The 12,901-nt window shown below is 41.2% G+C and overlaps 1 protein-coding gene across 22 annotated transcripts in view; it reads left to right on the forward strand.

The window, feature by feature from the left end:
- DOCK9 (dedicator of cytokinesis 9) overlaps positions 1 to 12,901 on the forward strand; it is a 270,967-nt gene that overhangs the window by 102,695 nt on the left and 155,371 nt on the right. For 5 of the 22 annotated variants that reach the window (XM_070408668.1, XM_070408675.1, XM_070408673.1 and 2 more), the window contains exon 1: positions 10,120 to 10,386. The exons of 14 other annotated variants lie outside the window; for them this stretch is intronic. In XM_070408668.1, coding sequence (XP_070264769.1) covers positions 10,261 to 10,386 — 126 coding nt within the window. In that variant the 5' untranslated portion in view covers positions 10,120 to 10,260. Of the gene's footprint in view, positions 1 to 10,118; positions 10,387 to 12,901 lie in introns of those variants that run through there. 3 more of the 22 variants (XM_070408681.1, XM_070408683.1, XM_070408686.1) reach the window with 1 other exon arrangement.

Raw genomic sequence — 12,901 nt, forward strand, 5'->3', positions numbered from 1 at the left:
GTTTGGGTCCTTTGCCCCAATTGCCCCCGTATTACTTAATCTTCTAAGGAAGAACTTATGTTAAACTTGAGTTTTAAATCTTTTAAGTTGTGCATGGAATCTGAAGATCTGATCAACTTGTAGACCAAGTTTTAAAAATAGATGTTGATTTTATCTTTATGGTCAAGGCAAATAAAAATGACTTTTAATCTGTTTAAAGTTGTTTATCCACATAACAGCTCTGTGACCTAGTACTAAAACCCTAACTCTCATGCCTCAGTTTCCTCATCTGCATAAAATAAGAGCACCTGCCTGGGGATCGGTGGGGAAGTAAATACACTGCTGATCACAGTGCTTGGCACAGAGGAAGGCCAGGCTGAGCAGAGCCATATTGGAGTCTGAGGCAGAAAACAAACAAACACCCAAACAATCAATAATACTGATTCTGTCTCTATTTCATGTTTTGATTTTTTTTTATTAATTTTGATTTTTATTTGAGTATTTCATTAAGGTATTTATGTTGGTCACTGAGGTTTTCAGGCTCTCTGAAATTCTGTTCCTGAATTGAGTGCCTCACTCACTTCCCCCCAATCCCAACCCTGGCGGATGCACTATGTGCACCAGCCACTTTGTGGACATTAATTATTAAAATTTCCCAAATAGTAGTAAGTGGCTTTAAAACTTTAAAAAAATGTGTTTAACTTAAAGCAATTTATGCTTATTAAGGAAAGTTTGAAAAATATAGATAAGTTGAAAGCAGGGAATAGAAAATCCTCCATTCCATATTTCAGACACAACCACTATTAATAATAACCTTTGGGTTTTATATTCTGTTATCTTTCATTCTAATATTTTCAGGCCCTAGAAAACCTTCCAATATTCTTTGTGGCTCTCCTAAAGAGATATATGTTCAAAAGGGAGGGAACATTATGTTTGAAATAAAACTTAAAATATTCTGATCTATTTAATTACCAGGTTTAAGATTAATTTTGGAACATAGCTCCAAAGCATTATAACTATATGAACTTAGGGTATGCTATTTAGTTCATAAGAACACGAGTTTCTAGAAACAAAATAACTGATTATAGTGTTGTTATTATTTATCTTATCGTAAGGGTTAAATTGATCTAAATGAAATGTGCAAGCATGTCAAATGCCTAGACATAGTAGGGACTTGGGAAATGTTTCCCTCGCCCACCTCTGCCATTCATTCTCTTCCCTTTCCTCTCCCCTTCTGTGTTGAAATTCCTCTATGACAGTTACAATAAAAACAATAAATAAATATTGATTTCTAGATTTAGGTCTTGGCAAAGCGTAAATGGGGAATGTGCCTGGGGAGTTCCCAAATGCTTTATGTAACATTGGAAGCCTTGTTTATCTTGTAATTATTTAACCTGCTATTTTTGAATTATTGGAGGACTTTTAAGACCTGGCCCCTCTTTGTGCATGGGCCAGTGGAATGAATATTCACAGCCAGTATTCAGAGCTTGATTAAACATCACCCTCTCTTTTAACCACATGTTTTCTGGAAGAGTTTTTTTTTCCTTGTTGGAGAGGGGAAAGCAAAGCCTGTTGTGTTGCATGTGTAATGCTTTAGAAATGTAAGAGAAGTAACATTGGACTCTGCAACAACCTTTAGTAAAGGACCTAAGGTGGCTGCAGCTCCCCCATTGCTCATTGGTCTCTGAGTTATGTGATGCATGTGTTTCGATTTGGCAGTGAAGAGAAAGGAAGCTTTGATGGCCTTCTTTGGCACTCACCCTCCCCACCTACCCTGTTTGGATCTCCAACTCTGGCACCTTTATTGTAGCACTAGAGGCCCAGTGCATGAAATTCATGCATTGCGGGGTGGGGGTGGGGGGGGGGCGCTCCCTCAGCCCGGCCTGCACCCTCTTACAGTTTGAGACCCCTTGCTCCTTACTGCCTGCCTGCTCGCTGCTCCTTAGCACTGCTGCAGAGGTGGGAGAGGCACCCGCCACTGCTGCTGCGCTCGCCAGCCGTGAGCCTGGCTTCTGGCTGAGCCGCACTCCCCCTGTGGTAGCGCACTGAACACCAGGGGGCAGCTCCTGCGATGAGCGTTTGCCCCCTGATGGTCAGTGTGCATCATAGCCATCGGTAGTTCTGCCAAAATGGTCACTTAGGCTTTTATTATATAGAATCTATGAAGAAAGTCATTTAGTTTGGTTACACATTTTTATAGGCACTCAGGGAGAAAGTGTGACTTAGCAGGATGTGTTGCCCAGGAATAATGTTTGAGTTCCCTCAAACTCACTGGCTTTTTTTTCTACTCCTTGGCAGCCTCTTGATTTCATATAGGAAATCAGTCACAATGAGCTGGGAAGAAGTGGAAGGCCCTCATTTAGGCAGCAGGATGAGAGGGGATACATCATCTTTGCTGCTGATGAGTTCATCATATGGAAGGGACATAATCTACGGCTTTTTAAAAGAGGGAACTTCCCAGTTATTGTTAGGGAACCTGGCGTTATTGTAAATGATCATCATCATTTAAATACAAGCTATATTAAGCCAGAGGTGCCAGGGGAGAGTCCACAACCCCCTTTGCAAAGTTTCCTGATAGCAGACTTTCCCCTTGTAGCCTGGGGGTGGTTTCTTTTTCACAGAAGAAGGTGCCCTGAGGTTTCCTGCAGGCCTTTCCTCTCTCCTTCCCCATGTTAGGTAGCTGATGGCCATGAACTCTGATACTTGGGAGCAGCCAGAGTCGTGGGACATTTACCAGTTTTGCCATCTCTGTCATCTATATATCTAGATGACCCACTGGTATTACACTTTATAAACACTGATATAACTCGCTTTAAGTAACTTTAACATACACCAACAAAGATATTACAAAAGCTATAGACTTGGAGGGTATTTATTTGCATTTTTCATTAGGTTGCTTTAGGAGGTGGATATGAGAAGAAGAGGAAGAAAAGAATTTGTCTTCCAGTTATAATTGAACGAGGCATTTTATTTAGAAAGAAACACTTTAGCACTTTATAAAAAGGTTGTGATCTTTTTTCTCACCAAGCATTTACTCTCTGGCCCTTAACTTCAACATTTGTCATGTAGTGAGGAAAGTTAGAAAACTCTGCTCCATGTGGACTCCCAGGAGGCTTGGGTGTGTGATAAATCAAACCAAGATGAGGCAGTTTCATCATTCATTCTATAAGCAAATTTTTATGGATTGCCTACTGTGTACACAGTACATAGAGTGTGTGTGCACATGTGTGCCAACACCTGCACACACACACACACACACACACACACAGTGTTCAGAGCTATCGAGGGGCAATAAAACATGCTGGGATCCCTCCAGTTCAGGTTGGGCCTGTGTGGCAGGCCAGGCTTCGGTAACAGCCTGGAAGTTTTGTTTCCTCAGAAAAATCCCAGGCACATTGTGTTTTCCTTGGCTTTGTAATTTTCCATCTCTAAAACAAATCATGGACGCTGCTGGCTGACTTGTCATTATTGTGATTAAAATAAATGGACAGTTTACAGGAAAACTATTGGTGTCCGTAGTGTAAAAACTCTCTATCCAAATTGAGGGGATCCTGACCCTTCAGTAAATTCACTCAGGAAATGCTTTTTGAGTGCCTGTCCTGTGAGTAGAGCAGTGAACAAAATAGACAAACATCCCTGCCATTGTGGAGCTACTGCTTCTTCTACTTCTTGTTCTTATTGTCCTTCTTCTTTCTCCCCTTCCTCCTCTTCCTCCTCCTCCTCCTCCTCCTCTTCTTCTTCCTCCTCCTCCTCCTCCCCCTCCTCCTCCTCCAACTTGTGGTTAGATAGACATTAAACAAATAAGAAAAATAGGATAGAGAATCCCAGATGGTGATAGAGGCTATAGAAAAAAGGAAGCAGGAAAGGGCCTGTCCCAGGAGGCAGTGGGCTGTCTTTACTGAGAAGCTTCTTGAACGAGGCTGCAGGCAGTGCTCCTGCACACAGTGGGACACATCCATTATCCACTGGACCTTGGGAATGAACAGAGTCTAGCTAGGATTGTAATGGTGGGCGTTCTAATTCCTGTTTTCCGGATGAGGGACCCGGGGTCCCCAGAGTGGTGTGGTCGCTGTCCGGATCGCTGTCCTAAATTCACACAGCCAGTACCAGAGAGCCATCTCTAGCAGTGGAAGGCCTCTGCCCATCGTGGTTTCTCCCCTGCTGTCCCAGCACTGTGGGCACAGGCCTCCCCCTTGACCCTTCTTTATCAATAGAACATCCTGTAGTTCTTTTCACCTGCCAGCCTCTCAGCTCTTCCCCTGCTCTGTCGGAAATGAGGATTTGACACATTTAGAAACATGTCTTTGTGTTTTTCTTTTGTGTGTATGTGACTTGGAAATGTTTATCATTCCATTGAGGTGATTTATTTTCCCCCAAATGTCACCAATAAGGGAAGTTTTGATAGTTCACATGTCAGGTATGCAGAGCTGGAAAGATCTTTCAGTCTAAGTCCTTCGTTTTCCAGGACCCAGAGAGGTGGAACCTAGAGAGGTCAAGTGACTTTTGTAACATCACACAGCTATTGAGTGGCATAGTGTGGGCTAAAACGTCAGTGTGAGCTTTTCTGTACCATTATCTAGTAATCCATTGTTTTCATTTTTTTCTGACTATAGAACTAATAAGTGCTTTTGAAGAAAACTTGGAAAACAAAACAATTTATAGAAAAAAATCACTAATAGTCTCACATACCAGGGGTAGTCAGAAGTCACTTTTTACAAGTCTTTTCTTGAGGATATGTTTATTGATTTTAGAGAGAGTGGAAGGGATGGGGGAGAGAGAGAGAGAGAGAGAGAGAGAGAGAGAGAGAGAGAAAGAAAGAGAGAGAAAGAAAGAAAGAAAGAAAGAAAGAAAGAAAGAAAGAAAGAAAAGAGAAAGAAACAGTGACCAGTTGACTCCCATAATTATCCTGACCTGGGATCAAACCCGCAACTTAGGTATACGCTCTGACTGGGAATTGAACCCACAGCCTTTTGGTGTACAGGTTGATGCTGTTGAAGCTCTAACCAACTGGGCCACACAGCCAGGGCTCTTTTGTTTGTTTGTTCGTCTTGTATGTGTGTTTAATTGTGAGCATTTTCTCAATGTCATTAAAAGTTTTCAGAACACATAATTTTTATTGGTTATATTATTTATCCTGTTTTGGAGTCATACTTTATTGGCCTTGGATTGTCTGCTGGGCATTGGGCTTCATGTAATGATCCATTTGCAGACCTGGCCATCCATCAACCAGTGAGGAGACTGCGGGTGTTGACACTGCTGATAGCCATCTGATGCTTATTTATTTAACAGGGGCTTGGTGTTTAAATTACTGTTATCTCTACTTGAATAGACTCAAACCTGCTAAAGTGAAGAGCTTTGTATCCTCAATCTTTGGGTGGTTCTCCAGCTTACCTCTCTGGACCTCAGTTCCCTTATTCTGTGAGTAGCAGATTTTCCTTTGGTCCCTTCTCTAAGAACTAAATGAATTCCAGAGCCCCCGCCACCCCCCCCCCCCGCCCCCCGCCCCTCAGAAAAAGCACAGGCACACAGAATTTTGAATGTAATGTTAAAGGATTCATGGACCACTTTCCCCACAAGTTCAGCCTTGGATTCCAGGCTAAGAAACACTAGACTAGACGATAATGCATATTCTATTTCTTGTGATTATTGGATTAAATCTCTAATGACATAATTGAGTTGAGCATCAGACTTTATCTCAGAATGTATTTTTATATTAATTCTTCTAAGAGGCCCTCAGGGTCTGATGTAGAGACCCTCTCTCCTCTCTCACCTCCACCTGTCCCCACATTGTTCTTTGTCACTCATTGCCTCTAATCCTGTTCTGCTCTGTTTTGCTGCTTATTGTGCCTCCTATGTGCCATACTTCTGTTTTTCTTAGAAGGGCAGGTCATTTTTCTGACACCTTTTCTTTTCTTTGGCCGGCAGGCTGACCAATAATAATAATACACTGTGGAAAATATTTAGTCATTTGCTCCTTTTTGCAGTTTTTCTTAATAATTTTTACTTATTGTTTCAAAATTTTCCAGAATAAGAGAAAAGGATTGATTATTTTGGAATAGAGGCATATATGTACATATATTTAATATTTATATATATATTTAAGGCTCTATTCCAAAATATGTATATGTGTGCTACATATCTATATACTTTATGTATTTAAATACACTTTGTATGCACTCTAAAGGCTTATATTTGTATCTTAGAGCAAGTTATTCAGTATAATATTTTTTAGGTGGGGAAAAAGGAACATTTTATTATTATTATTTTTATTGATTTTTTACAGAGAGGAAGGGAGAGGTACAGAGAGTTAGAAACATCAATGAGAGAGAAACATCGATCAGCTGCCTCCTGCACACCCCCAACTGGGGATGTGCCCGCAACCAAGGTACATGCCCCTGACCGGAACCGAACCTGGGACCCTCCAGTCCGAAGGCTGACACTCCATCCACTGAGCCAAACCAGCTAGGGCAGGAACATTTTAAAATATATTTATTGATTTTTTTACAGAGAGGAAGGGAAAGGGATAGAAAGAAACATCGATGAGAGAGAAACATCGGTCAGCTGCCTCCTGCACACCCCCTACTGGGGATGTGCCCGCAACCAAGGTACATGCCCTTGACCGGAATCGAACCTGGGACCCTTGAGTCCGTAGGCCGACGCTCTATCCACTGAGCCAAACCGGTCAGGGCTGGAACATTTTAATTATTAGTAAATGGTCTGTTGGGTTTCAGTTTATGAACAGTTGAATGCTTTGGGCTATTAACAAATAAAAATGTTTGCATATTTTTACAACTACTAAATTTCATTTCAGGGTTAAAGATAACTCTGACATAAAACTGACATAAGCATTAAGTTGAGCAAATATGTTTTGAGTGCTTGCAGTACCCAAGACACTGGAGACTCAAAGGTGGTGAAAATATAGTCCCTGCCCTTATGAATTTACAGTCTCACCAAAGAGTATGACATGTACAAACTTAATAAAAGGTAGATTGTGAAAAGCTCCAAAGCAGAGGTAAATAAAAGTTTAACAGAAGAGCTCATTAAGTCTGGCTAGGAGGATCAAGGGAGTTGCATAGAGAAGGTGCTATCTAAACTGGCATGCATAGGAGTCCTCTGGGTGAGAGGTCCTTCTACTTCTTGCTTTTCAGAATGTGATAGAACTTCACTGTACAGTGGGAAGGGGAAGATGGGGACTTTTAGAATCTAAAGTTTGCCTTCCTTATAGTAAGAAATTACCCTTAGAAAATCCTCTAAATTTCCCATAATATTTTTGTGGTCTTGTGTACCTAACCTGTATAATAATTTGTATGCGTATTAAAATCTGAGAACTGAAACCCATATACAGAAGCATTCCATCCTACCTCTGAAGTGTTCCCACTTCCTCATGGGGGTTTACTCCATTCTGTTTTAACAGTAAAACTCTATACCCTTAATACATGTTCATAGTTGTGTTTATAATTGTAAGAGTTAGACAAGTTAATGTGTGAAGGAGCTTGAGGTTGCTAGGTAGTAGGAGCTCAGTCGATGTTTGTGGGTTTGAATCCAGAGGTCTAGCATACACCTTGTTTTTTGAAATGGTGTAGAGGAAACCTTGGCCACCTATTTCCTGCCCTTCTAAGACGGCATTTCCTCTTGTGGCTGCTCTGACCAAATGTCATTCTTTTGTCCTCAGACACCGATCTCATAAACCCCCTAGAGAAACCACATCCTACCCTGAGGTTTAGGTCCTAGAGTTAACTGCTGTACCATGTAACTCTCCTTGCTGGTCAGATTTCTAGTGTTGGCCGGTCCTAAACGAGCAGAATATAACAAAGACCTTACGTGGCCTGAGAAGTTATGTAGCAGGAAGGCTCACAATAGCATCTCCATTGCTCTAGGTTGTGAGAATTTTCTTCTTCCATAAGTTGGACCCATTTGAAGGTGATAGACTAAATGTCTGTCTTGCTCTCAGAATTGCTTTATTTTATCTGGGATTTAAGCATAATGCTCTGAGATGATAGTGAGAAAGCTGTGTGAATTTGGCTGCTGCATTTCCAATAAATATGTTGAGAACCTTGTCTCGTACATTAATCAGTCCCTTTTTACGTAAATCTCTGTGTGAGAAACTTTTTTAAAAATTCACTTGCCTGACAGCCTTGTCTGTTTTCTTTTTTTTTTGATGATATGAATTATGTTTGCCCTTCTGTCCTGGCTACCTGGGAGCTCAGAGGAAATTCGATTTTTTCCCCTTGGTTACAAAAGATATATAAATTCACTGCTGAAATTTTGAAAAAAATAGAACAACTTCAAGAAGAGGCCTGGCTCATGGCATGAGCACAGGGATGTCAAGTAAACTGTTTGAAGGCAGTTGTCATAGTTGAGCTGCAAAGAGGGAAGAACAGTTGATTTGAAATTGCTGAAGTACTTTGTGTAAAGTGTTATAGCAACACTTCGGTGGAGTTGTTATTTTAGATCACACAGCTAAGTCCTGAATTCAGGACTAAGGTAAATTTCTTCTGATTGCAATAACAACAGCAACGATAACAGTAGTTACCATTAAGTGAACACTTACTATATACCAGACACTGTGCTATGCCATTTTCACCTTTTTACCTCTTCACTAAATTATCTCTGTGGAATTAAGCTGAGATGCTGCCTTTATCTTTAATTGATGATCAGTAGCTTTTACATATTTATACTTCTTAGCAGTTGGAATAGACAACTGGTTCAGCATGGTATCATGGGTTAAGTGTATGTACACTGGGTCCATATTGCTACTGCCTGCTGTGTGACCTTCTGCACATATATAACATCTCTGTGCATCTGTCTTCTCATCTATAAAATGGCAATAACCACGCTACTTACATCATAGGGGTGTTATGAAGATTAAATAAGTTATTATCTAAATTATTATTGCTGGTGTTTGAGTGACAGAGATCCTGGTGGGAGGAAGAACAGGCAGGCATAGGGTGACATCTTTGCTCCCCCAATGTCTCCCCTCTTCCCCCGGCTGAGCCCTCCCAGCCAGTTACTTGGCCTGGAAAGTGGGAGATTTGTACCTATATTTTATATAGTAGTTTCTATGGCACCTGTTGCTGTAAATGACACCCATTTCCATTGTTTCTTTACTACTACTGCTTGTTATCTTCTGTAACCAGATCATCCCCGATTTCAAGAAAATAAGCAGAATAATAACTAACTGGGAGAAGCACTGCAGCAGCCCAGGAAGTGCAGATTAATATTTAATTCCATCTTACTGCCCATTTCCCATGAATTTTTAAATAAATCCCTTAACACTTCTGTTTTAGTTTTCCCCAAGAGATGATTTTAAAATGATTTAAAATTTACTCCACTGTTATTGTTAGGAAATACTAAAAATAGCAGCCTTCTTGGAAAAACACATTTTGGGTACGATCCCCATTGAACCATGGGATGGTGACTCAGCTCCTTTCTTGTGCTTTGTGTAAATCTCTGTTAATTATGCTAAGCTGTCACTTACGCTGTCCATTCATCTTGCCTTCTCAAGGAGCTCTGACACTGCTTGCAGGGAGAGACCCCTGCCTGTTGATGGACTTAAAATAACATTCTGATTAATAAGAACATTTACCACAATACATGGTTGCCCATGAAAATGTTTGATGACCTTGTTTTTCTTGCACAAAATAACACATAAATTAAGTTTAACGTGCAGGGATAAACTCTTTCTTTACACCTGCAGCCTTGAGGTGCAGGCTACGGAATCTCCTGCTGGTAGCTCTTACCAGCATTGATCATCAGCCAAGCATTTGGTGTTTAGCCATAACATAAAGGAAAGCATCCAAAACCTAAGAATTTTGGAACATCCAGACAACCTAGCTGTCTGTCCCTTCAGCTCCAGGAGCTTTAGATTTGAAGGAATTACGAAGGAGTCTAACTGTGACTGGTTTTCTTTTAAACACTGCACTATATTGATTCGTGTCCATTTGGCCCACCCCGTGTGGAGCAGACACAATGAGGCCGGTCTTTATCAGAGAGGCAGTACACTGTGTATTGTACAGTTCAGGGTTTGTTTTCCTTTGGCCTGCGAGCGGGAACCTCCCATTTTTCCAGCAGTAGTAACACCCCTGGAGGCTGGCCCTCGCAGGCATGCCCTCCCACCCCAGCAGGCTCTACAGACCCAGCCCGCGGAGCTGACCACTGGTGCCTGGGAAGCCAGCTAGCTGCCTCTCCTGCCTCGGGCCACTGGCATGCTTATGCCTTGCCCAGCTGGGGACTCACAGCTATCCAAGTTGCAGACGTTCTGACTTGCATTTTCAGCCGAGAATGCAGGCTGATAAATACAGGACAAGTAGTAGAAGTGCCAAAAAGGAGATGGTGATCGAGTCCCCCCTGCAACACAAGGATGCAGCTCAGGGAGAAGTGGAAGCAGAGAGCCCGGGGCCAGTGCTGGTAAGGGGCTCATCCTCAGCAACCCTGCTGCCTTTCCCCACGGTGCTTGTGTTGTGTGCATGCTCCGGGCCTTCTGGCCCTCTGTGGGATTGTAAAACTTGCTCTGCCTGTCTCCTGTGAACTCTCCTCTCCCTCTTTTCCTGTCCATTGTTTTCGGCTCCACTTTGATTTTCTTTGTGAGGAAAGATGTGTTGACATTTTGTGGGCGAACGTGGCTTCCAGGAGGCTTCTTTGTATAGAACAACCATGTATTGTTCAAAATGATGTCCCACTTAGCTGCAGGGCTGCCAAAGGTACACCCAGGGAGGCACTTTTTAATTGCCGTCTATAGGGTTGAAAAAGATGTCCTTTGTAAAATTAAAACATTTTTACATAATATACGTACGTTATTGTGAAAATGATGAAGATGACACTAGGCGGTTTTAAGGGACATAACTGTTGAAGTTACATGTGGTCTCACTCACTCATTTTAACAGGTTTGCCTTGAACAAAGTTAGAAATAACTTATATTTTGAACCAATTGATAGAAAAGTTTCTGTTCTTAGCATTAGCTAAACTCATAGCAGTTTGATAAATTCAAGTGCTTCGGTAGACTTTATAAGGGAGGAATGTGAGAAATGGTTGTGTTGTTAGCATCAATGAGTAGGTTGTGCTTCTCTCTCGGAATTTCTTTAGTACAATAAAAGCACATAATTTTTTTAAGCAAGCTGTAAAAAAACCACCAACACGCACTGCAAAAGAGGACAATTGAGCCTTTCAAATGAGCTGCTAAAGGGATTATTAAACTAGTACTTAGTGATATTATAGAGTGATTTTTTTTTAAAAAAAACAGAGGTCCAATTGCCATTATCCTAAAGTGTTTGGTTAACTAACTTAATTTTCAACATTCTAATGTCCTTAAGAATCTGAAGTTAAACTTTCCTGTGGTGGATTTGATTTGAATTAAACTGTTTCCCTCTGATGTGTGAGACCACCTTATATTGTATTGCCTTCAAAATTGTATTGCTACCTGAACTGAGAAAGTCCATCAAGGATGATGGGCCTTTTCTCTGCAGGTTTTCCTCTGAGAGACATAGGCTCCCACCCTGGTACATTGTTTAGAGATGTTATTCATTATCTTGGAATCCTTTCTGCTAGCATAATAGTTCATTTATTTACTGAGTCGTTTGACCTGCTTACTTGTTTTATAGATTTAATCAGCTCCCCGCTGATGTAGTTTACGATTTCATGGAGGAAGTTGTGTGGTTTGGGTTCCCTTGTGAATCTTCTTAAAAATCTTTGTCAGTGATGCTTCAGAAGTGTAGAAATACGTGTCCAGATGATTAGATACACTATAGAAAGATGCTTTGTGCTTTATTTTTAATTCCACAAGTGACTATTAAAATTATTTCTCTTTCTGGTGCTAAAAAATAAAAATTAAAAAAAAAAATCAGCCGTTGCCAGAACCGGTTTGGCTCGGTGGATAGAGCGTCGGCAGGCGGACTCAAAGGTCCCAGGTTTGATTCCGGTCAAGGGCATGTACCTTGGTTTCGGGCACATCCCCAGTAGGTGGTGTGCAGGAGGCAGCTGATCGGTGTTTCTTTCTCATCGATGTTTCTAACTCTCTATCCCTCTCCCTTCCTCTCTGTAGAAAATCAATAAAACATATATTTTTTAAAAAATCGGCCGCTCATATCCCAGTTATTGGTTTAGGTCAGATCTCACTCCAGGCATTTCCACGGGGAGTTTTTTCTCCCACTGCAATGGATAAGGCTGTGCTGGCTGCAGCTGCACCTGGGGGGAATGCTCACCAGGGCTCGGAAGCTTCTGGCAGCACGGAGAGCTCTGGCTCTGTGCACCTGCAGAGGGAGGTGTGAGGGAGAGGTGAAGGCAACAGTGATACTACAAGACACTTTTCCTTATCTGATAGTGTTTCTCTTCTTCCATGGGGTGAGCAAGATAAAAAGAGCTAACTAGTATCAGATAAGAGAAGCAACGATATTTAAGTAGGGCCTCTGCCCAGGGTGGATCCTACCTGTGATCATCGCTGCTCACAGCAAATGAGAATTCAACAAACTGCTTGGAGTACAACTTTTTTCCAAGATGGTTTTGAAAAAGTATGTCCGCACACCCATGAGGTTTGTTTCTTGTAGTGCTATTCGTTATTATGTCAGTAGCCCACATGTTCAGTGAAAATCCCAGGTCTATTACGTTTAAATGTAAATACCTTACTTTATTCCAGAGATAACATTTGAAATCAAGTTCTGCTGGTTTTAGTTATGTACTCAATTAGTCCTTGGGGGGAAATATTGCATAGTTTAGAAAGCATAAAAGTAATTAATGCATATAATAAGAAACATAAATAGTGTAGAAAGATGGAAAAATAGAGTGCCCAGTATTAATTATTTGGTGTATATACTTCCAGACTTTCTCCTGTGCATATAAAAGTATAGCTCTGTGTGTGTGTGTGTGTGTGTGTGTAAAAATGTGCTAGTACTATAGATTTCTGCGTCAATTTTCTCCTAGAACATAACAA

This window comes from Myotis yumanensis, unplaced genomic scaffold (genome assembly GCF_028538775.1).
Source record: "Myotis yumanensis isolate MYYU_CA2020_CCGP unplaced genomic scaffold, mMyoYum1.0.hap1 SCAF_3, whole genome shotgun sequence".
Lineage (NCBI taxonomy): Eukaryota > Metazoa > Chordata > Mammalia > Chiroptera > Vespertilionidae > Myotis > Myotis yumanensis.